This window comes from Corvus hawaiiensis, chromosome 5, assembly GCF_020740725.1.
Source record: "Corvus hawaiiensis isolate bCorHaw1 chromosome 5, bCorHaw1.pri.cur, whole genome shotgun sequence".
Taxonomy (NCBI): Eukaryota; Metazoa; Chordata; class Aves; order Passeriformes; family Corvidae; genus Corvus; species Corvus hawaiiensis.
The window spans coordinates 37404037-37430199 of record NC_063217.1 but is presented as its reverse complement, the minus strand read 5'-3'; the positions used below and the strand labels follow the sequence as shown (position 1 = coordinate 37430199).

The 26163-nt window shown below is 36.9% G+C and overlaps 1 protein-coding gene across 3 annotated transcripts in view; it reads right to left on the bottom strand.

The window, feature by feature from the left end:
* Positions 1 to 19277, bottom strand: part of HPGD (15-hydroxyprostaglandin dehydrogenase) — a 59714-nt gene extending 40437 nt beyond the window's left edge. Inside the window, exons 1-4 of one of the 3 annotated variants that reach the window (XM_048304290.1) lie at positions 19069 to 19277; positions 18774 to 18897; positions 14707 to 14813; positions 3709 to 3805 (exon numbers count right to left, since the gene is read on the bottom strand). In XM_048304290.1, coding sequence (XP_048160247.1) covers positions 3709 to 3805; positions 14707 to 14813; positions 18774 to 18897; positions 19069 to 19161 — 421 coding nt within the window. In that variant the 5' untranslated portion in view covers positions 19162 to 19277. The remainder of the gene's footprint in view (positions 1 to 3708; positions 3806 to 14706; positions 14814 to 18773; positions 18898 to 19068) is intronic. The other 2 variants (XM_048304292.1, XM_048304289.1) reach the window with 2 other exon arrangements.
* Between the last annotated feature and the right edge of the window lie 6886 nt (positions 19278 to 26163).

The following is a 26163-nucleotide window of genomic DNA, read 5'->3' as shown; positions in this document are numbered from 1 at the left end:
GATGCTCTTTGGTTTACCAAAACCAGTTCAAGCACACCAACAATAATCCTGTGCTCCAGTGTTAACTGCTCTGGTTTATTTTTCTCAGTTCCTGGCAGGCTGAGAGAGATGGCTCTTGCCCTTATTCTCTACTCTCCTTGTTAGAGTGTCAGGATTACTCTACCATTGCAGACGTGGTGTCAGGCATCTCACTACAACTCCTTGTTTATCATGGTCAATAGTTTCAATAACCACATCTTGAGAAATTAGTACTAGATGTGGAGAATTCCATCAACAAGTTTGGATGGTATCAGTAAGCTTTGCTGAAACCAGTATTTCCTTTCATTCCACTTTGATGGAACAAAGAACTTTGAGGAAAACAGAAGTAAGCATTTTTCCCCAGTTATGCTCTCTGAACATGTTGCCCTCAAAGATTTGAGTAAGTCCCTTTCTTTGAATAAGATTTATTAGCCATTTTAGTTTTAAGTTGGACTTTGGCCTTTCTGATTTTCTCTCTGCATACTCCCATGATATCATTGTAGTCTTCTTGAGTGCCAAAACAAAGGTGAAAGAGAAATCCTAGCAAAAATTCTAAGTTGTGCCATTTCTATGATTTTTTTTTTTACAGTGAACTGAAGTCTGAAGGGAATAGCTTCTAAATTTTTTTACCTCATTCTGGCAGATTCTGCTCAGCACTTTTCTTTTCACAAAGGGGAGGGACCAGAAGCTCTGTCATGATGCTGAAGGCCCCAGTTGTACAGCCATTGACACTTCTGCTCTCCCGTGTCACTGTGATAGAGTGCTTGCTCAGTGATGAAAGCATATGCCTAGTTTTGTTCTTCTAATACATATAGGAACTGATCCTAAAAAAGCTTGTTTGCTGTGACCAGGTACTTTAAGTATTTCTTGTGGCCAAAGCTTTCAATAAAGGGAAGACAGACCAGGTGCTTGCAGAATCTGAGTGCTTGAATTTGATTGCAATCAAACCACCGATATGGCTGTAGAGCAGAAAGGTTTCCAGATCCACTGCATATTGAATAGCCTCTCAAAAAAGTAGCACGATACTATGCTAAAAAATTCTAATATTTTTTAAGCCCTTTGTGAATACTTTGACTTTTTTTTGTCTGCTAGAATACAGACAGATACAAATTCAGTTTCACAGAATACCTTCTTAAAAATATAAAAGCTGTCAAAACAAGTGTATGCCTATACTTGAATTGCTTTTGCCCTTTATTTGCAAAAAGTGTACATGTATCAGCCACCACAAGGTAAAAGACTGTGTTAAATTTAATGATTTAAACAGCCTCTTGAGTTAAATTTAGTTTTGTATGCTTTCTCTGTTGCCTGTAACTATTCCATTAAATGCAATTAAAGGTACCATGTATAGCTTTCTACAGAAGAAATTTTAGAACATTTTGTTCCTTGAATTTGAAATTAAGTCTATTCCAATGCAAAAACCTGCAGTCATTGGAATTCTTTTTTATGGAACCAAGTTCAAAGTAAAACACATTTCTCATTATCTCAGTTTAGCGGAATTACTTCTTGGTATGAATGTACAAATCCAATAAAATTGCATTTTATTGCTTTGACACATAGTTGAGTGCTTGCTGCATGTGCTCACATATTTCTCTCCCTCTCTTAGTCCTGTCGTGTGGAGAGACTAAAGAAAGGAAGACTCAGTACTGGATAGGGTGGATGCTTTGGCTTTAATCCAGCTCAATGAACACTTTTAAGCATCCGCTTCATAGAAATCATTTAAGTAGTTCTGTTGGTGTTTGGAAATATAAAACTGTAAGGCTTGATTCTGTCCCTAGTCCAAATCATTGGCAAAATTCCCATGGTGATGTTCTGGTAGCTCATTAATGTGCAAAGGAAATATTATTGAATGTTACGTAAGCACTACATATAGCTCTTCTTGTTGCTCAGAAAGATTTGCTGTCTGTATCTTACAGAGAACTTGGACAGTGAGGGGGATCACTCAGAAGTTTAATGATCAACAGAAGCTAGCTCTAAGAAAACACTTGAAGGCGGTGTTAAGCAAGCCAATGGAATTTTGCCTTTCATATATGGAAAATACTGCAGGACTTAGATCTTCAGACTGGAAAGGAGAATTACAGTCACAAAGAGCAGTAAATAAATAAGCAATAAAAAATTAGTATTTGTTAGCTTTCAAAGTGTGTTTTTCCTTATGACCTTGGAAATAATTGCTAAATACAAGCCATGTAAAACCAAACAAAGCAAAGAAACTTTGTTTTGACAGATATCCTCAATCACCATGGCCCAATGTTAATATTAAAAGCTTAAGTAAATAAATTCAAACTTAAATAAAATAATTAAAACAGCACTTACAAGCTCTTAACAAACTGAACAGCCAAGCTGTTAGGTCTTAAAAACAAAATCATTTTGTGTTTGTTTGAGACTAGTTAGAAAAGGCATCAAACTACTTGCTACCTCTACCCTTTCCAAGCACTGCATGGGCATCAGTGTTTCTGTGAAAATGTTTAATCTTTTACTTATGTTGATGAACTCTTGCACTGCAGCAGCAGTTTCCTTCAAGTTAATTTGGACCCAATACAATGTCCATTTCAGCCTATAGGGATAAACTTACTGGTGTCAGTAGGCAATGCGTTAGGCAGTATGACAAATTCTGACTTAAAGGTACTTGGAGTCTTTTGATAAAGAACCTCTCACCTGTTTGACAGATGTGCAGGTATTAAGTCACATCCTCAAGATCCATATGCATTATGTCAATAGGATGAACTGGACTTTTTATCACAAAAGCTAAGGTTTATATGAGAACTTAAAAATACACAGAACATCCACATCTATGCACAAACAGTTAACTATAACCAGTGCTGTCTTAACTGGCTTTTCATTGTTAAAACACAGGAATATCCTGGAACGAAATTACTATAATTTGGTAATCTGCAGAGATACAAAAAAAGCCCTCTGACAATCTGAGTGTAAGGTAGCATATGTATTATTTTTCACAGATAGTCTGACAGTAGAGAGAACAACCTCTCCAAACAAAAAATAGAGAATGAGAGTACTTCCCCACAAAATATTTGAGGAAGGTTGTCAGGTGACTTCATTCTCCAGTTTCCCCTTCACCTGGGCTTTTTTGCTGTGAGCCCAGTCACTGCAACATTGAGTATATCTACAGGAAATGGTGCAGAATTCTGCCTCAGACTGGGCAGCATTACCCCCAACAGACTTAGAATCCATAGAATTCTATTTTTATACCAATAAATTGAAATACAGTTATAGCACAGATAAGTAGTGAGCAAAGAAAACACTTAAGCTTGGTGAAATATGAGTGTTAATTTTATGACTTCTCAAGTACAGGTAGATCACACCTGAAAGGACTTGGAACACAGAGTGGGTGTGTGACAATCTTTGTTAATAAAATAGTTATACTCTAGTCATAGATATTCCTACATTTGTGTTCCTCTGGAGTTGAATGGAGGAATTGATGTCAGGCTCAAGATTTTAAATACAAGACTGACACATTAGGAAAATTACTGTTTTTTCCTATCGAATTTTGTTTAAAAAAGGAAGTGAAATTTGTGCTCGTTTGATATTCCTTCTGTTGCTAAGATGAAAACCAGTTCAAGATAGTTCTAAACTGGGAAGGGCCGCAAAAAGAAGAAAAAGTAAGACTGATCAGTATGATTCATTTACTTAAGAAGAAAACCCACCAGAAATTGTTTATGCAGAGAATTTTCTCACCTGCCAAGGATGACATATTAATGATTACTCCTCCATCACCTCCATTTCCTTTTCTCATGTATTCTAGGCCAAGGTAAGTTCCTCTGATCACAGATGTCTGGTATAGAGAAGAAGATTATTGAAGATACTCAAAGATTATTTGAAACTATTAAAAATATTTTACTGAATTATTGGTGGTATTCAAAGTATCTATTGTGCTTCTAAAAACTGAAACTTGCTTTTATTGTGGTGCTTAGAACCTGTATTGCTTTACCAGTGATCTTATTTACACTTTGAAGATTTTAAACACAGAGACACTCCACAGTATTGCAACTCAATAACTTCAGAAGCACAACTGCAATAGGTAGAAATAATAGCAGTTTACTTATTTCTCTTAAAAATGCATAAATAAACAAACAAATATTGAAATGCGAAATAAAAGCTGTGAAGGGAATGAAATAAAAAGTAAATAATTTATAGATGGAACACATACTTTATCTAAAAATATAAGTGGCAGATGAACTGATCTAAATCCTATCATTTTTACTGAGCCACTCTGTTCTATATGATAAAAAATATACTGACTGTATCTGAAGATAAAATTAACACTTAAAAGTGCATTGGCTCAAGTCAAAAGAAATTCACACCTTTTAGGATTAAGTACCATGATATATTTCTGGTTCTGGTGTATTATTTTCTGACTAAAGTTACAGGAGTTTTACCACTCCTTTTAAATGAAGTTAGACCACACAGGCAAATACAGAGAAGGTAAAAAAAGGCATTCTAAGAGATGTGAGATGTTGTTAGCATAATATTAGCTGCGATTTTTACAAATATTTTTCTTTTTTTTTTTTAAAGAAAGAACTTTGAGGAAAAAAATTTTCTGAGACCTGTATCATCTTGATTCCTTAAAATCTGAGTTTGGACCCTACTGCAGTCAGAAATTCTGCAGAGATTCCTCTCACTGAACTTCAGACTTTTAAACTGGGATATCCAAAGACACGCCTAGCCTGGGGCTACCAGCCTCCTGGGTGAATCATGAGAGAGAGTTTCTCCCAGAAAGGCACTTTACCTGAGAGGAAAACAAACAGTAAGAAAAAGGCAGCACACAAGGCTCCTTGTGGAAGACAATAACTTTAGGGAAATGTTCCAGTATTACTGCATTAGTGATGAGTTTCATAATTATTTACCAATTGTTTTAGATGTCTCTGTAATAATTTCATATTTGCTTTACAATTTCTACTTAAAATGGGCAAATGCATTGAGACACACTTTTAGTCTTACGGAAATATTACTTCAACTTTTACATGAGAACTTTGTTTGTACTTTATGACTGTTTAGTGCTATTTATTCACCCAAAAAAATTAAGATGTTCAAAAGACGAAGTGTGCATGATTATTTCACTATTTTTGACCAGAGACAGTCTGCAGAATAAGGGAGACAGAAATTTCCCATATAAAAAATCACAATGAAAAGTCTGTACGTGCCTAAAACCTAACAGATAGTGACTAAAGAAATTGGAGGGAAAAAAGAAGAGCTTTTAAAATCAGAACGTTATCTATTTTCCTGCCACTATCTAAATTCCGAAAGCAAGATTGGAATAATCTTGAGATGGGTATTACATTTAATTTTCATTAGCTGATATTTTTAGACATGCATGTTATAAAATATAAAGTAGTACTTTTAATTCAACTTCAGTTATCCTTCACACTTTTTGGTTTTAATAGGAATCAGATTTGGAAGAGTGCACGTCCTGCTTTATTAGTATCATTTGTTCATTTTTCAAGTAAAATGAAGCTGTCCATTGATGGAGATAAAACAACCTGAGACCTCATTGCCAAGTTTGCTTTGGAATCTTGATAATGAATCAGCTTTTCTCATCTTCTATAGTTTCAGCACTTAATGAGTTATTTTCACTGATATATTTTCAGAATACTTATTTCCTGGAATAGTGTAAAACCCCACAAAAAGTGAGTATTTCAAAATTCTGAAATAATATTTTAAATTTTTCTAAAAGAAAAAAATCCCACAAATAGATTTTTTTTTTTTGTTTATTTCCTGGAAAGTCTTGTTTAAGCTAACTTTTTTAAAAAAATATTTTGATTAATTTAGAAAAGACACTGTTGATTAAATGCTTTAACAGAAGCTTTCCAAATAATTGTCTTCAGTGTCTTGACACATACCAAACTAAATCTGATTTTTCTTGCATGTCCTGGAAAGTAGCAGAGCCCTTATAAAGGTTAATCTATTGCTGTTTAATGTTGATTGTCACATGTAAGTTTGATTTATTAAAACCAACGTTGTCAATTCCCAGGAGTTTTGCTATAAGGTATGGTTATTCTGAACATGAACTTATTGGCACCTCAACTGAAATTAGATTTGGACTTAAGAGTGGGGTGTGTTTTTTAATATATATATATATGTATGATAGGCTGTACAGGAGATATTTTAGGAAGAAAGGGATTAATGCTGTCTTTGGAGAGCAGGTGCAGGTCCTGTCATGCCCTGGAGCAGTGGCTCAGCCTGCTGAGCAGAAAAAGAGAATTCCACTTAAGATGATTAGAGAAAATAAATCAGGAAGGAAGAAGGAAACAGCTTGGGGCTCCTTTAAGGCTTTTCTATTCCTTCTAATTCAGAGATAATAGAGCTAGATGAGTCCTTGGCCAAACCACAATTATAAACCAAAAAAAAAGTGGGTAGCTTGGCTGTCCAATCAAATTTACTCTATTATTCTTTCTCTCTCTCTGGAATCCATTAACTTAGTATTTCTTCAAGTGGCTGGAGACATGTTCTCCTTTACATAAAGGTATTGTGAGAGCTGGTCTTGAAGATAAATGCAGACTTCCATTTGGATATTGCCCCTTACACCTGCTACAGCCTTGAAATCCTTACCTGTGATCCTTGCAAAAACCTCACTGAGTGTGGCTGATCTTGAGTGAAATGGCTATTTATGATGTTTGGGCTGATAAAATAAAGAATTATTCTGCAGAATAACTCTGAACCACATACCCAGGGTGAGAAGAACCTATCTGCCTGCACACTTAGCAGACGACACTTTACAGTACTGTGTGATGGATTTCCCATTCTCTTGCAAGAATCCACCTCTCTCCAATACTCTCGAAATTTGTGTTTTCTGAACCCAGTTTTTTTGGTTTGAGTTTATGATGAAAATTTCCTTTCAATTAAATGAAAGAAACTAAAGGTCTTTTCAGATTGTGCAATTCCCCAATTGTACTTTTAAGACTAATAATTTAATCCTATGTTCTTAACCAACAATAATTCATAGATTATCTATTAAATAAAAATTCTGGGAAAGTTAAATTTTAAATTACCTAATAAAAAAAATGTCTGACTCATGTTAAGATAAAAATATGCTGGGAGACTTTGTACAAGAAAGCATTTTAGAGTTGAATTTTTTACAGTTCCTTTGTTTACAACTGCATTTGGCTGAAGGGATGTTGTTCATAAACATGTCAAGAACAAAGAATATCAAAGTAGTCAGCTTTGTAACTAAATGTAGGTAAATCAAAAATTGGTACAGCTGACTCTTACATTTTTTTTTTTTATCCTGGCTATAGAAAACTAGTATCATCAGTCAGAAACTAATCTAAATTACTGTCCTTCTAGATGTTGAAAAACATGTGATCTCAGTAACACTGCTGTTTATTTTCTTATCAAAATACAGTGTTTTACCACAGCATATAATGAAGATGGGCCATCAAGGTGGAATGGATGTCTGAGTGTGCTCTCAAGGCAGCCAATTTTACTCTTCAACTGCCAGCAGAAAATTTAGGATTCTTGCAAATAAAGTTATAGTGGTGAGTGTGGGAATATCTCCTAGCATTAGTCTACATAAATTACAGATTTAAATTAGAGGAGATCAGACATGCTGAATGAAGTACCATACAGTAATCAACCCAAAATGGTATCTGACAGTATGGTAAACATTGCAACATAATTGTGCAAATACTCAAAATATTTGCAGTTGCTTTTAAGAATAACATATCAGTAATCAGTAACTAATGTAATGATTTCTTAAATGGCAACTTAGTGTCAAAAGCAGAAATATAACTTACAAAATTTTTGATTCATCACATTTCTATGTGTCCTTTGACTGTATAGCTTTAATTCTATCATTCTAAAAGAAATCATATCTTGAAACTCTGATTCTAATTAGACTCAGAGTCTTCAGTAGAGCACTAATTAATATTTTTCCACCTTTAGGAACCAATGTCAGCCAATGTGTATAATGTCCTTGTATTCCAATGTTATACCTGTAAGTCAGTTTTCATACTTTGTGTTTCATTTTAGATTTATCTATTAGAAAAAAAAAAAAAAAGTGTTTTTTGGTGATGGTGCCCAGGACATAATTAATCATCATCCTTTTTAAGTGAGAATTGCTTTGAAAGTAACTTAGTACACAGTGCTTTTTTTCTAGTGTTTCAGGGCAGCTGTTCCAACCAACATAGTTTCTCACACCTATTTTAAAAGGTTTCCCTTTGCCAGCTCTTGTCTGATACATCTGGTACTTCATGCTGAGAAAACAGCTCAGCATCTTCAGTGCTGAAGACGAGCATTATGTTGCTATCAAGGTGACATGGTAATATGAATTCCTTTGAGAAAACAAAATAGTAATCAGTCCTAATATTTTATGTAGGTTCCTGAACTAATATAGTTCAGGGATTGGGATACTGAACAAAAATGAAAGAGTCACTGACTTGTGGTTTCATAAAGCAGGTTAGCACAGAGCTGGAATTTGACCCAAGATCATTTGCCTTTCATACAGTGATGTTATAAATTGATGGCTATCTATAAGGAAACATTTAAAAGTACTTTGTGAACTGTGTAAGATGAACTTCAAAAGTCTGAAACTAGGTGCTGCTTGTGTTATCCATGGAAAATTTTAGCATTTTGCTGTTGGACAGGAAGGTGGGACTAATTTTTTTAATGTAGATTTTCTAGGACGTAGACAAGTTGGAGCAAGCGTGCAAGTCCTATGGCATTCCTATGTATAGGTTAGTTTGATTGCTGTATGAAATGAAATTGAAGGCTCTTGAGGATGAATTTCCAGCTCAAACTGTGGAAAACAAGAAGTCTAGAGAGGAAGAGGCAGAAAGGAGAAAGGAATATATAGCAGGATTTGACAATTTGCTTCAAGTCAGTAGCTTTTTTACAAGGTGGGAATGAAACACTGTTTCAGATTTTTATGGTGCAGTTTTCTTTACTTCCCTCCTCCCCTTCCATACACCTCCACATTCCTGAACGACACAGGAATGGTATTCCATTTTAAATGGCTGCTCTTATGTCCTTAGTTCAAAACCTTTGCTTTTCATTATACTTCAACATTGGTTACTGTAAACATACATTAAAACCATAAGCTAAAAAATTAATTTACTTACTGTGCTATTAAAGTAAGTCACTGTGTCCTTCCTAGTACAATATAAACAGCAAAAATAATTATACCTATAGGCTTCTTTATGTACTTAGCAATTTGATCCTTGTGCTACTAATTTCAAGGTAAGTGTCACTTCTCACTTTTTGGCCACATCTCTCCCTAGACACTTGGTCCTCTGACATCGAGTTATGCTGAAGAATAGGCAAGTAAGCCATTGAGGTAGCCACTGGTTGTCAGTAAACCAGTTGGCTATGCCATTTTATCTACTACAGATAGTACTATTTTTTTTGGCTTGTTTCTCTGTTGGTGGCACTGAGAAACGATGCTTGCCTCTGTCTGTATTTCCAGCTGCTGAATCCAGCTATGGGTCCAGGTTACATTACTTTGGGGTGAAAGTTCAGTCCTTGTCATTTCTCCTGGTACACTAGGAAAGGCCAGCAAGGTGTATGGACCAGAAGAAGGTTGCAGCATACTCTCTTTTATGGCTTGCACAGTGGAACAGCCTTGTGATGACCATGAAGTCTTCATCACAAAAGGAAATTCAATTAATCACTTCTGATGTTTCCCGAGTTACCCTTCTGGTTTCTGCTGAAATATTAATTGGCCTTCTGAGGAACAGGTCCTTACTTATAAGCAAACATTGATTTTGCAAGGTTTGCTAGTTGCTGGAACATGAGCTATATTGAAAGAAGTCACACATAAATATACAGTGGTGCATTATCTTCTCTGTACTTTCAATCTAAGTATTTTGCAGGGACAAACCATGATGTTGGTAGACCTCATTTTAGTAAAGGACTTTTCTAAATTCATGGAAATCTATTACTTCTGTCACTTACGAAAAAAATTGCTCAAACTCATGAAAAATGTAAAAACTTGGAATTTTTGCATATTTCTACATTTTGCCTAGTAATGAAGAATAAGGCTGTCACGCACCTGAACAAATTTATGTGTACTTTTGAATTCTACTTACTTCTGGGCAACGTTTAAATAATTGAATCCCATATGACTGGGGTGTTTTGATGTGCCCAGGTTCTGGCCTGCAATATAAAGTTTTGCCAGAATGTGTTAAAATGTGCAAAATCATGACATAAACAGGAGATAGTTGTGATTTTGCTTTCAAATTTTTTCATAATTTCATTTGGGGAATTGGTTTAAATATATATACAGTTAACTTTTGCCATAATAAAATAATAAGGTGGTCAAAATGTCACATAAAATACTTTTAAAATTTTGATTCAGGTATTATTTAAAATGTAAGCGTAGGTGATACCAGTACTGCTACATTTAACTGTATACTGCAACCTGTGTCAGTTTTCAGAAACCTCTGACATGAACATAAAAACAGAACCTGCATATAATTTGGGGGATTGTCTTTAGTATGAAATGGGCTAAGTGCGTTTGTAAAGACAAAAAATACTGTAATTATAATGGCCACTCTAATTACAGTGATTTCAGAAAGCCTCATCAACACAAGATAAAATTATTGAAGCTTCTTAGAACACCCAGTTGTGTTTAAATAACATACATGTTCAAGGCTCATAAAGATGTGGGCCCATTTCTTGCTTTAGGGATTTGATGAAAAAAAAAAAAAGTCAGATTATAAAATTTTGGGATCCCTTAGGCAAAAGTTTGTATGAATGCAATAAACACTGTCATGCTGGAGGACTGTAGGTAGGACCCTTCATAAGAATGTATGTGTCATACACTCTTGTGCTATTCTGTGCATGAATATGTGTGTGTGACAGACTGCTGAAACTACACTGGTAATATCTCTTTAAAATGGAATTCTTGTATGGTTGCCAAGTTCATTTTTTTTATTTGCCATAATAACAACAGTATACCCTTCTATGAGTATCACTAGTTGAAGCTGCTGCTGATCCAGATAACATCAATCAAGTCAACACCACGACATTTGGGGTTTTGAAGTGAGGAATAGATATTCCAGGCATTGCTGGAATACTTAACTAAAAAGAGTAATAGAAATACTAACAAAGTAATTAAAAGGTGGATGTCTAGCACAAAACGTAGAAAAATGGTGGAAAGCACTGTAATGGAAATATCATTTTAGCAGCCAGTACTCCTTCTTACACCCCCTCCCCAGCTGTATCAAGTTGTCTTTTCTTGCTCTCAGGAAACTGTAATGGATACAAGTAAGAACTGTGGTTTACTCCCTCTATTTTCCTTCCAAATTAAGCCCAACTTTTGGAACTTTTTTCTTCATGATTTCTCAAGCAGTACAATCACAGAACTCCCTTACACTCCTTTAAAAATGTTCCTGAAGACCAACCGGTTCTGTGAACTGTTTTAGCCATAAAGAACACACCCCAGATGTGTTTGTTCTGATTTATCTTGCTCTGTACTGCTCTACTTCTGTACTTTGTACTTTAAACTGGGGCAGGGAATATTTGTTGTATCAATATATAAATGATATCACTAAGACAACGACTGGCATGTAGAGGGTTTTTTCCTCTTTTAAAATAAAAAATATGTGTATAATGTGTATCACACTGTGTGGCTATAGCAACTATTTCTGTTCTTAGCAATAATACAAAGAATACTTCAACTATCCTAGAGAGGGAAATTGAGACATTTTAAAAATGTATTTCACATATATTTTTCTCCTTTCTACAAGAAAAAAAAATTATAGAACCAACTCATAGAAGCTATTACATGCATCAGCTATTTTGCTTCCATTCTTATAATTAAAAAAGCAAGAAGTACAAAGTGTTATTTCTTGTTTTACAGAAATTACAGTAACTAGATAGAAATGCTTATGGAAATAAGCTGGTTAGTTGACTCCGTGTTAGACAGGGAAACAATAATCAAAGCAATAGGTGAGTGGAGCTATTTGGATCTTAGAGTGGCTCTGATTTAACCCACATAACTGTACTTCTACTCTCATCATTTTAGATGTTCTTCCAGTCACCACCACGTATTTATGAAATTTTTCAACGTTCAGCTGTGTATGAGGTCATTAGGACATTTATGGTGAGCTTATACAATAATATACAAACTATATAAAATTCCCATTAAAAAAAAAAAATAGGGCAGTAGCTTGATAGTTAAGCATGTAGGTTTCTAAGACTTGGATTTCAGATTTTCTGCTGAGACCACTCATAGTCTGCTTCTGCTCAATTACTTGTAAAAACAAAAATAAATTAATAGAATCATTGAATTGTTTTGATTGGAAAAGATCTCTAAAATCATCAAATCCAGCTGTTAACTCAGCATTGCCAAGTCCGCCACTAAACCATGACCCCAAGCACCACATCTATAGGCCTTTTAAATACCTCCAGGGATGGTGACTCAACCGCTTTCCTAGGCAGCCTGTTACAATGCTGGACAACCCTTTTGGTGAAAAAACATTTTCTAAGATCCAATATAAACCTCCCCCAGCACAATTTCTGACCACTTCCTCTTGTCCTATCACTTGTTACCTTGAAGAGGAGACTGACCCCCACCTCATAACAATCTCCTTTCAGGTGATTGTAGAGAATGATAAAACTCCTCTGAGCCTCTTTTTCTCCAAGCTAAATACCACCAGCTCCCTCAGCTGCTCTTCATAAGACCCTTCACTGGCTTTGTTGCCCTCTTCTAGGCATGGTCCAGCACCTTAATGTCTTTCTTGTAGTGAGGGGCCCAAACTGAACATGGGCTTTGAGGTGCAGCCTCACCAATGCTGAGTACAGGAGGACAGTCATTGCCCTGGTCCTGCTGGCTGCACTATTGCTGATACAAGACAGGATCCCATTGCCTTCTTGACCACCTGGGCACAGCTGGTTCTTGTTCAGCTGCTGTCGACCAGCACCTCCAGGTCCTTTTCTAATGGGCATCTTTCCAGCCACTCCACCCTAAGCCTGTAGTGCTGCATGGGGTCATTGTGACAAAAGTGTAGGACTCAGCACTTCACCTTATTGCAGCTCAGACAATTCACCTCGCCCCATCAATCCGGCCTGTTCTGATCTACAGAGCCTTTACAGAGCCTTTACAGAGCCTTCTGACCCTTCAGCAGATCAACCCCCACCCCAACTTGGTGTCATCTGCAATATAATAGAAGGAGATTCTCAACATCTTTTGTTTGACGCTCTTGGCATTGAAAAATTATTAGGAAATCACTCTAAGTTAGGATATTTGCTTTGACAGTACATATCACAATCAAACATATTTCTCACAAAGACTTCAGTTTTTCCAGTGATGACTACTTATCTGTGTTTGCAAATCTGACAGGTGGATGGCTGCCTACAGTAACTTATATCCTGTGTTAAAACCAGGCACAAAAGTACAGAGAAATAAGTAATCTAGAGTGCAGCCTTCTTTCAAATTCAAGGGAGCTGTACTAATAGATACTGATGTTGCATATCACTGAGGGTGACAAACTACTCTTACTTCACAATATGAAGTTTCCTGATGTTTAATTTTTCAGAACATTTTAGAAATGAAATAAAGAGGAAGAAATATAAGTAGTTAAATCTTGAAGAACATGTAAATACAGATAGATATAAAAAAATCAAGAGAAATGCATTACAAAACTTAAAATCTTTTTTTTTTCCAAATGCCTATTTTCTCATTAATTTTTCTGTAACTCGTCTCATATACAGCTTGTTACTTGTGTTACTTGTCCTGGAGTTACTCTGTTTGCTTGTTTTTTTGTTTGTTTTCAAGGATGGGTACCTTTGTCATTAAAATTTTTGACAAAAACATACCTAATTTTAATATTCTGAGCTTTCTTTTTGCACAACAAATTTCAAATAAGAAAACTCCACATTTTACTCTTCAAAAATTTTTTTTTTACTTTGCTGTAAGTATGGTCATGAGGTGACTTGTTGAATCACCATTGAATCAGGACTTCACAGCTGGTAGACTACAAGGTGAATTTTATTAACCTAGAAATTTTATTAATGCTAGAAAGGTCATTCCTTGTAGCTTAGATGTCATAGAGGTGTACTCTAAATTAAAAAAGATTCAGCTGAGAAACAGATATTATTGTTTGATCCGATGAGGTATCAGATAATATCAAAAAAAGTGCTAATAGTTAGTTTGAAAAATAATATTTTAGGCTTGTTGAATGTACAGGATTTTAGCAAGTAAGTACCCTTAAGTAGTATGCGCCTACCAGTGATGATGGTGAAGTGGCCTGTATTAAAAACTCACATTTTATGCTGGCATGGTTGGTAAATAAAATGTGGAGCTCTTGGTTGAACGACTTTTCTTGTAGTAACAACAAATGGCAACTTATTCTCTAATGCAGACCAGCAACTTCACAAGCAACTAAAATGTTCTAAAACATTTGTATAAACAGACTGGCCTGCTGTAGATGCAGCTCTACTGCCCTGCGCAGTCAATTCTTACACCTATTTGGGATTTCATTGGATTTTATAGAAAGAGAATGTTGTCTGGTGATTGACAGCCAGAGTTAACCTCTACACAGTGCTGTATGTCTTGGACATACAACTTTAGGGAGCCACCACACACTCAGTTATGTGGTGATTGTTTCAATAGCTGTACTTACCAATCCAATAATTAATGTTCTGTCATCTGGCACAATCTGTATAAGCCACAGGCTGTTAACTGTATTCCAACATTAAATACTGAAATATAGACGTGTGAAAGGAGATAATGCTTACCAAGTTAGTTTGTATAGTGCTTTCCCAGTCCTTCTCATTGTTCACTCCAGCATTATTAACCACTATATCCAGCCTTCCAAAATGTTCAATTACTTTTTTGAAAGCACCTATAGTAAGATCCAAGAGTGACATTTCTTAGAACTCTGGGAAGTAAGATATAAAATATGATGCATACATAAAAATGAATGGTTTATTAGTCTACCAAAATGTCATTATTATTTTCTTAACCATTAGTGAGCAACATGCATTTAAATTCTTTATCTAATGTGCATGAACATTACATGTATTCGGGGAAACTGTAAGGATTAAGGTACCATGACTGTCTTTTCATTCAGTTTTGTAATGTCTGATAACAGGAGGTAATGAAAGTTCTTAGCACCTATACATTTTGTATTAAATAGGATGTTTGGCACCCCAATTATATAAATTAAGCATTTATATTTTGATTTGTAGCAGTTTGATATAGCTAGTGAAGTCAAGATTTGACACCATCTATTTTGAATGAAAAATAAAAAAAGTTCATGTATTCAGAACAATTTTCTTCATTCCGTCCAAATTTGACCTAAGAATGCAATTTGTATTTAATGAATAACTGATATGAATATTTCAACGACAAATAATTAATCATGACTCTTGTTTAGATGTATCTATTTATGGATAAGTTGTTATTTATCCTACTTGTCAGGTAACTTTAATAATGTGTTTCTCAAATTCAAATCTTTTTTTTTTCTGAGGATAAAAATAGTGACCTGTCTTCCAAAGAATTTCAAAATAAGAAGTGGGAAACTTCCACAATGACATTGTGTTCTCCCAGGTGACAGTGTTAGAATTGCGATAAAAGATGTGTATGGAAAAACATGATGATGTCATAATGAGGAGCAAACTATTATCAAGCCTGGCTCTGCTTTGACAAGATAGTTGGATGAGATGACTTCCAGATGTTCATTCCAGACTAAGATATTCCAGGACTGAGGATATTATCTGACATGTATATATATATAGTTTGCTTTTTTCCCCCCTCCAAATACTGTTCCTTGTCACTAAATATTTACTATTATGTGAACCAAGACACCACCCTCCCAATATTGTTGTACAAAACATTGTTTGGTGTGTGATTCAAAATCTACAGTATTTCAGGTATACTGAAATTATGCTTGACAGGCCTTAATGAAATCACTTCACTGAAAGGTGATCCCAGGAGCATCTTCCTTCTCTAACCTTTAGAGCTTGGCTATTCGTGTCAATCAGGTGCATGGTATCAGCTTTCAGACATGTACCTTTTTCTGCAGCAGGTGCAGGGGTTTACAAAGCTTTTCTTGCACCAGCCTTTTCTTCGCCTCAAGGCTTCAGGTCATCAAAACAAGAGCTAGGCAGCTGATGGGACAAGTTTTATTTGTCCAACTGCCCTTTATTGTACAGATTTTTCTAATATTCCATACTAGAATATTGTAATATTACTAAATCCTCTAGTTTGGTCTGTCTGCCTTTTTTGCTTTTCTTATGTTTGTTGCCAATTGATTCTCTGATTTCTCAACTCTTCAGTCACTTATCTTTCCAACTCTGCATCAGCAAGGGCAAATGAACACCTCTGGCTTTATTAGGAGCCAAAGTACTATATTAAATAAGTATTGAACTTATTTCCAATGAGTAAAATAAATAGTTTGGGTCCTCACTTAGCTTCCAAATTTTGGAAACTGGCTGATTCCCTTTTAAGACTTCTCTAAATAATATCTTTTGTCAACCTAATTCTTAATAGAATCTTCAAAAACCACTATGGATAATAGTAATTTTGCCAATGATTTTTAAATTAAATTTAACAGTCTTGTCTAATTGTAGTTTTCTATTTTACATATTGAGAAAAGACCAAATGCTTTTGCATATCTGTGTTTGGAATATTTCAGGTAAAAGTTTATCTGCCTACAGTAATCCCATCTATTACCTATCCACAAAAAGAAGAATCTCATTGTAAATTCTTAGTGAAGTTGTCACCTATATATCAGTATAAGCTGATTTATTCTTCCCTTTTCAAATGTAGAATAATTCTGTGTTTGCACTGCACACTAGTTAGTGATTATGGAACCATAAAAAGTTAAAAGCAGACTATGGTATGAAATATTGAGTGGGGAAGGAAAAATTAAGAGGAGGCTCCATTTTAAAGGAAGGGTAAGAAAAACAATGCAAAGTAAGCAAAAACATCAGTTATATGTGAGCTTTCTAAATGTTTCTGGAAGACAAAAGTAAATGTATGGTGATTTTTCAAAAGTGAGGTGATATAGGAGATTTTTGTGGGGAATTATGTGAAAGAACCACCAGAGAAAAAAAGTAAAGGCAAGACTTGAAAATAGATTAAACAGATGATTTCTTGCCTATAAGCCTCATGAACTTACAAATACTAGTTCTAGTACTTCCTACTGTAACAATTGCTTCCTACTGTAAGGGCTAAAGTTAAAAAAAAGAGGAACTTCATTCACGCACATGACCTTTAACGTGAAGTATGGGACTTGATTCATCCGATAAGACCTTTAAACACTAAATGTGAAATCAATGTAAATTTGTTAAGTAGTAGCTTACAATTGCAAGTGGGAAATATGAAAATAAAGCATTTAATAGCAAACAAACAACACCAAAACCAGCTCAGAATCCCCAAAGGATTGTGAGAAATGATTGCAAATTTATGGTAAGAAACCTGCAGCAGGATTAATGCAATGATTAGAGAGGCATAAGCAGCAGCAGCCGCCTCTTCTTGCTCTTTCTCTTTGTGAGAACCACTTCCAATTCTACTGTGAGTGCTCTTTTCCTAGTAACTTGGTCCAAAAACTCCCTTGCTGACCTGTCCTACTCACTCCAACTTCCCGGTTCACACCCTGTTGGTCCTGAACTCTGCTGGCACTAAAGAGAGGAGGAGTTGTGGGAGAGAAGGCACACAGGGGTAACACCCATGCAGCAGCACATCTTATTCCTACCTCTAGGATGCTTTTTCTTGCTCCTTACTCCTCCCACTTGGAGAAAAAGTCAATAATCAACCTAGCTGATAAAAACTTTGCTGATTAGAGCAGATCCCAGATTTAAAGTCTAGCATCTCTCTTACAAACAGACAATGTAAAGCTATAGAATTAGGAATAATTATGCTAGCTTGGAACAGTGGACAATACTGCTGGATTCTGGAATAGCAGCAATGTCTTCTAAAAGAGGAATGGATATGCTCAATGATCACTGAGAAAATGAAAAGTGAAGCATAGTGAATGAAAACAGAACAAAATTGTTCACATTGAGCCTGGCAGAAATTACTCTGGGGAAAGGGCACTGACAAAAGAGATGTCAAAATCTGAATCTGAGTCACTACCTATGAATGTATCATTCAATAATGAAACTTTGATGAAGTGATGTGCCTGTTATGAAATATTGTGAAGGTACATCAATGTTATATGATACTCTAAGAACTCAGTAGGGAACACCGTTTATCCACTAAGTGAAAACAGAAACTCAAATCATTCATGAGGGAAGCTGCTTTCATTCCATGTTTCTGCAAAATGTGGGTGAAGTGTTATCACCCTATAGTTAACCCTGTGATAAAGTAGTGTGCCACTTTTTACCAGTTCTGCTTTCAGCTATGGCAGCACACAATGAAAGTTAAGTGTGCTGTATGGAAAGAGCACTGCAACCCAGTACAGAATTTATTATTCCTGTGACGAGGGAATGCAGCTTGGAATCTGCACTGAAACCTCATAAAAAGCAAGTCTGAGCTTTAAAGTTTATATATATTACTCATAAAATAGCAATTATCTTCTACAGAGGCTTTCATGCAAAAATATCACACACAACACTCAATGGAAACGACTTCTTTGGCTTTTCTTTCCGATGTGCCAAGGAACAAAGGGAAATTGTGGTAGTAGTAATATTTCACATCTGCAGGTTCAGGAACAAATCGTTTTTGAGTCATTGCCAGAAGCGATCGGGAGCAGGCTGTCCTCCAGAAGGCTGCGCTGAGCGCTTACCGGTGCTGCAGCCGGGCGCGCTCCGCTCGCTGCGCCTCACGCCGGAGCGCAGCGCTGAGCGCTTCTTCCTACCTTTCAGCTGCTCCTGATCCGTCACGTCGCACTGGATGAACAGCGTCCTCTGCGCTTCAAACTGCTCGTCCAGGGCCGCCTTGCTCTCCTGTCCGGCCTCGGAGTTGAAGTCCAGCAGGGCTACCTAAGCGGGGCGGGAGGAAAATGAGTGGCGGGCGGGCGGATGGACAGGCGGACAGGTCCCCCGCCGAGCCGAGTCGAGCCGAGCCCCGGGGGCTGCCGCCACCCCCCCGCCCGCGGGTGCCGGCTGGAGGCAGAGGGGAGGGAAAGGGAGGACGCACTGCCCGGGGCTTACCTTGGCGCCCTTGCCCAGCAGCGCCTGGACGAAAGCCCGGCCGATGCCCTGCGCCCCGCCGGTGACCAGAGCCACCTTCCCATTGACGTGCATGGCCGCCGCGCTCCTGCCGCCCGCTCCACGCCCGCCGAGCCAGAGCAACCCAGCGCCGTGTCACCTGCCCGGTTTCCTTTCTCCCTCCTTCGTACCCTCCCTCCTGCCCTCCCTCCTTCCCTCCTCCTCCTCCTGCTGCTACCGCCGCAGCTGCGGCTCATTCCCCCCACTCGTGTGACCGAGAGCCTCTCGGAGCTGCCTGGGTGGGGGGAGCAGGGGCGGAGCAGGTCATTAAATCGTCCTCCCGAGTGCCTGGATGAACCCTGGAGAGCAAGAGCCAGAGAGAAGACTAGCTTCATCCCCTCTTCCCACCCTCGGGTTTTCCGGGGGGGGACAGGCTTGTGGCGTCCCCCGGAGAAAGGGCTCCGGGGCAGCTACAGCTCCACTCGGTGGAGAGGGGCATTGGTACGTTTGTGTGTGTGTAAATGGCGTGAGAAGCTGCTCTAAGCTCTGATAAGGGCTGTTGGCAGCTCCTGAGGCTGTGTGAGTTTTGGTTGGCCCAAGTTGCATGAGGAGCAGGGGGAGGACAGCCTCGAAAAAAATAAACATAGGGCACTTCTCACTTCAAAACAACCCACCAGCCTTCTCCCTTCTGGGTGTGAGCAGAATCTACTTGCAAAAAAAAGCAACCATTAAATGTTACAGATGTTAGATGTGTCAAGATAAGTGCTTTCGAGAAATTTTCAGGTCTGTGGTTAATGTAGCTTATACCTTAAAACGTGTTTAACTGCTTTTACAGTTTATAAGCCAAATTCTGTCTGCTACATTAATGTGAACTGTATGCAAATAAAATTTCTCAATACAAATGTATGCGACCATACAGTTGCAATAAGAGCACCCTTAATGATCTAAAAGCTGAAATAAATGCTCTCGTGCATTAGCTTGTTACAAGATTCATGAATGTTATCCCATAGAAAATGCAATGTTGTGGAGTGTTGGGTAGGCAGGAAAAATCCATCGTTTCAGTCCTAAGCTCTCTAAACATGTACATCATACAAGTGTGTGTGTGTGTTAACACACATGCTTGTCTTTCATGTTCTCTGTTTTCTTCTGCCTGGTGTATCAGGTTTAAACATTTTACTTGTGCTTTCAAGGCTCTAAAGTACTCTGACTCAACTGCATCTCTATCATTAATGTCTTGTAATTTCTTCTTGTTTCTCAGTAACGGTGTGCCTATTTTGCTCTCTCTCTCTTCTCTTTTCTACTAGTCTGCCTTCATCTATGGAATTCCCTTCTTTTGTATTACCTAGAAGAAAGAAATTACATTGCTCCTAACACCCAGCAAACTGTTACAGAACCATTAAGGTAACTATGTTACCTAATTGAGTAACACAAGATCTCGCTATTATAACCTTTGTCCTTAAAAAAGTGAACTAATATAATCCAGCTGCTAAATTGGATCACAGCCATTAAGTTTTCCTAAAGATCATGATTCACCGTTTATAAGAGCAATCAAAGATGGCCTCTGGGATTAGCGATTTGTTAGAATATGATACCCGTGTTTCTGGGAGGACTCCAGTTTGCTTTGGAGCTGTGAAATTTATGCCACCTAAAGTCCCATGCCTAATGAGCTCTGTCCCAACCAGCTGAGCCAGCTTCCCTAATCTGTTGGGACACAAGTACAGTGCTAGGTTAAAGTCACATCATGAGAACAGTATTACCACATAGGGACCTAACAATAGCACTGCAATGGAGTCTTTCAACCTCAATTTAACCCTGATACTGCCCCTCCCCTCTCTCCTCTCCTATGGCAATGATTAGCATTTTTCAGGGTCTTTATTTCCACAATGTAATATTTTTTTAAAGACCTATGCAAAGGAAAAGATCAATAAACCCCACTGTATTCCAAACAGCTGTAGTTGGAATGACCTTTGGCAACAGTTTTCTAAATTGTTGATAATTTGGCATGAATGTTAAGAACAATTTGGACTCTTCCAAGATGCTGGAATGCTTTCAGATCTGAGTGCACACACTGTTTCCATAAAACAATGCTTATAAGTCTGTGTCCAATGATCAGCTTGGTTGAATACAGTCTTGGGTATCATAGGTTGAAATTATTTAGAAGTATTCTGATAAACTAACCCAGGGTTTCTAACCTGTTTTTGTTGGCTGAACAGACTCTTGCCATTATTCCATTCAAGAATCTAAATGACACATCTTCCAAGATGGCAAAAAAAGGATCCACACTGATACACATAACCTTGGAAAAATATATTTGGTGTAAGAGACAGTGTTCCTAACTAGAACAGGATATAACAATCCTCCAAATGCAGGAGGAAGTAATAGAAAGATGGAGCCAGCAGAGATCATTTGGCTGCAAGGGATATGTGTGCTTTGCTCTTTCAAACTACAATGGATTTGTTGCCAACTCACTACAGGTACTCTTAAGAAATTTGTTGCCACATAGTCCTTTACCACCACAAGTTTTTAATTTGACCAACTGCATGAAAGATAAAATATTGCTCATAGGAAGAAGCTCCTTGTAGATATCTGCTAGAAATCCGGAGTTAGCAGCTCAATCTTCTTCGTGAAACTTGGGGGGTAGGGAGTAGTTATGAAATATTTTTCCTCTCTGATTCATAAATTAACAGTTTTTGAACCTTTCCTTCAATTTTAAAGAAAACTTTCATAGAAACATGAGGCCTTCCATTGTCAATTTTTCAATGGTCCACCTTTTCAAATAACCCAACCTCAAGAAAAAAAAATACCCAACTTCACATAAAAAGTTGGAAGAGCTGTAACAACAGGCAGAAGCATACCATAAATGATCTGTCTTCCTAAGTGGCCAGTTTACAGAAGACTCAGTATATGCCTTGGGTACCTTATTCTGTGTATACTAATATGCTGATTTAAGCTGGTATGCTGATTTAAGGAAATGTGAGAGTTAATAAGGGTGCATTATTCAGTGGTCAAGAGTCAAACCAAATCTTATCATATTTGTGGTTTTTTTTCACCAGAATGAAATTTGCACTAATCCTTGCCCCAAGGATTTTTTACCTAATACATTAGCTAGACTCAAAAGTATCACTATTATCAACTATTACCAAAAACTAACTGTTATCTGAAATCACAGGCATGAAAAGATACTAAATGAATCCATGAATATTTGATTTTGGTGCTTTGAGAGACAAGTAATTCCATGCTTTTTCTGTTCAAAGTTAAGGAATAATAATACTGCTAAGTAATGTCTTAGATGCTGAAACTGTTCAGGTCAAATTTTCCACACAAACTCCTGCACAAGGGTGCATTGTTGAATGCTTATTAACACTTGCAGGTTATATGTGTACAGGATGTAATTTCATTTTTTGCTTTCTAGTAGACCTCTTAGCTAGCAACGTCTTTTTCTGCTTTCCTTTTATGACTGTGGTTCCTCTTCCATTTCCCCCCATTTACTAAGTCTGTGGCTTATGCTGCACTGTTCCTCAGACCACAGTGGCATCAAAGTGTGAAGGAACTCCAGGTAGTTTTAATCTGTTTTTGTAAAGAAGACAGAAATATGACCTCTCAGAAATATGATGCATTCATTTTTTGTTACCATCTTTTCATTCTCTGCCAGGTGTTACCCAATCTGCTATGAAAACTAAGTGGTATCACATCTGTGAATGGTGTCAGCCAATGCATGTAGCAGGGCATACAAACACAGCTGAGCAGTCTGTGTGCTCTGGTAGGCAGCTTAGTGCATTTCCCCAACTTCTACTAAGAAGAACGGGTGGAAAACAAAACTAGAGAAATGCCACAGATGTCCAGCTTTGCATGGGGTAATTAAAAGACAGATTTCAGGCCACATACTTAATGTGGTATGTGTGTTTTCCTTAACAAGAAACTTAAGTGTTCTGCAAGTATGAAGGAGTTTTCCATGTCCAAGAGGCTTATTCATAATGCTGTTTCTGTATTATCTCTCTGCATGTATTAAGTTGAAAGGCATCAACAACTGCATGAGGAGATGAGCTTATGCAGCTATGATACCTTTCAGATATTACAACTATCTGTGTATACAAAAGAATTCAAGACCTAGACTGGCTGCCAGAAATATCTAACTAACTAACACAGAGGACAAGAAAAGGAATGAATAACAGGCTCAGAGATTTGCCAAAATGCGTTTTTAGAGCACATCATATCAGCTCATGGTAGTTGAGTGGCTAGATTATTTTGCTCATCGTTTTCATAGTGATCATGCTATGTGTTCAGGGTGTCATGACTTTCATGATGAGATTTGGAGTAAGACACTAAGACAAACAGTCCTGTCGTCTATCTTTTCAAAAATAGCAGGCAGGATAGGAGAGCATAATGTGGGGTTTTTGAAAATACAAGCAATTGAGGTTAGTTGTATTGTCATAGTAGAAATGGCAGTTGATGAGAATAAAAAGTCTTTGTTTATTAGCTTAAGGAGGATCATACAGTGAAGACTAGATCACTTTGCTTTATAAAATAGAAAAGGGAAATCACTGGAGATGATTACAAAGAGAAACTTGTACAGCGCCATTTCCTGATTCTTGCGAATGTCTAAAAAGTATACAATTTTTGTGAAAAGATTTGTCAGAGCATGTGGGAGGATGTTACAGTAAATGAGACGCAAGGAAGACAATGACTGTTTTTAGATTGCCTTTAACTGACATTAGAGAAGGAATGATGAGAGAGAGAGCTTCCTGTCATTTTGGAAGCATCTACTACTGAAAGAAAAGTTTTGAAGTACGGAAAATAATGTAGTGACAAATATCTAGAGAAGAGGTGAAGAAAGTAGCTTCCTAGGAAACAAAGAACAAAAGATTTAGAAATCCTCTCCTGAGTAGCTATTCAGAGAGGTTTTCTAGCTCTCCAGCATGTCTTTCCTTGATCAAATTCCTTCTGCCATGCTCAGCATAAATTCAGTCTGTATCTCAGGCATCCCAGTGGTAAATATTTCAATCTGTTGTCCTGCATATAGGTCAGATAACAGGGGAACACTTGGCTGCTCATGTTTCCCCTTAGATACTTAATTCTGTTAAAGAAAATTAAAAAAAAGCTTAAGGCAATTAAGGTAACACAATGTTCAATGAGAATAGAAACATTATTATTAAAATCACTTTTAAAAAGTTACTAGATAAGGGAATTTGGGGTTAATACCATGCCTGAAAATCAATAATACATTTAAAAATATATATTGTGTGCTGGAAGAATGAGAACATGAGCATGAGACCTTGCTAGGAAGGCAGTTCTGCAAGGTGTTAAACTTCTCAAGGCTCGAGACAGGCTCTAAATGAATAAGGAAGGATTCAGTGTTAAAGCATGCCCTGCCCTTTCTCTATCTGATATAATTATAGGAGAACCTTTAAAACCCTGTATTTGGCACTGTCTTTAAACACCACAGCAGTACGGCAGCTGGCAGCAAAACCAAAACAGAAGTATGTGAACCCCTCCCATGCCTCTTGCAAGTTTGGCAACACACTCTATGCAGGACTGACTGTCTTCCCTATTAATTTGATTATCAACCCATCAAGCACTGCAAATATGTGTTTGCAAAGAAAATGTTGTAGGCTTACACTCAAATTGTAAAGGGCTTCTAAATAGCTAGGGTGAACAGTCAAAATCACACTAGCCACCCAGTACAGTAACTTGAGTTTCTTAGAACTGTAATTCTAGAGCAAGTGACTTCTTGTCTATTTCTTTAAAGGATTATAACCACAGAGTTATATGGATTTTGATATTTGTTGAATCCTGGAGTCTTATTAAGTATCTTATTTGATACATGCTACTAATGTGCTTTCTTTGAGTAATATCCAGTTGAGGAGAGAAGAATTGTTTTGATTATGTTTTAACCTTTAAAAGTAAGAACCTAAAGAAAAAAGAAAAAAAGAGAGAAACCCCAGAAAACCTTCATTTCAAATCTGAAAAATAATGAGTTAGCAGGAAACCATGAAACCAATGAATCCTCCTTACTGTGCTCTCTAGTTTTATGCACGGTCTGATGGGGGTAGTTGTCTTTCAAGATATTGTTTTGGCTCCCCCCTTTTTTTTCTATACACATAGTCACTGTCTAGGTGCATCAGTTTCTGGATGTCCTGTTTTAAGAAAAAACTATCATATACAGAGTTTTTTCTGATCTGGGGCAGATTATTTTGTGCTGCAGCGTGGTTGTGATATATATATTTTAGGGAACATCTACTACTACTGAAAGAAAAGTTTTGGAGTAAAGAAAACAAAGTGCAAACAGCTTGGAAGTGCTACAGAAAACTTGTAGTATGCAATAGATTAACAACTGGTCAGAAAAATGACGTAGTCACATCCAGAATTAATAAGAAAAAGTGAACCAAAACTCAAAGAAAAGGTATGAAAAGGGAAGCAAAAAATTGATGAGTGAAATTACGCTTCTTACATTAAATGAAATTAAGAAATGAGTCAAGAATCTCAAATATCAACACCATGGCACTTCTTCTTATAGCAAGTTCATTCTTTCAAATTAAAGAATGTCATATGCAAAGGGAAATCATGTTGAAACAATTTCTGGCAGAACAGTAACTGATATACTGTTTTCATATTTTCCTATTAGTAGTTACAGTACAGAATTAAAAAAACCCCAAAACACTCAACAGTTATTGGATTAATTCTATCCTGAGGTAAATCAGGCAGAAGTGGGCAGCAAAGATAGTTTAACCTTATTTCATCTCATATATGCACATCCATAGAAAAATTGTTTGAAAAGATTGTCCCATGTGTCTTTGAATTAGAGAAAATAAAAAATATTTGTAGGAAATATTTCATTTTGTTCACACACTGAATTTACTGCAGTGTAAAAACCATTTTCTTAAAATTTCATGTTTAAAAAAATATTTTAAATTTTCACAATTAAAGATCTTCATAAAAGAAAACATAATGTATTTTCCTAAAAATTATGAGGTCAACTATAAGCAGGGTTGCTAGCACAACCCAAGAAGCTGTCTCACTTTTCTTGTTAGAATTTGTCTACTTAAAATTCTTAATAGTTCTACCACATCAAAATCAAGATATTTTCATATCAGATGTTTT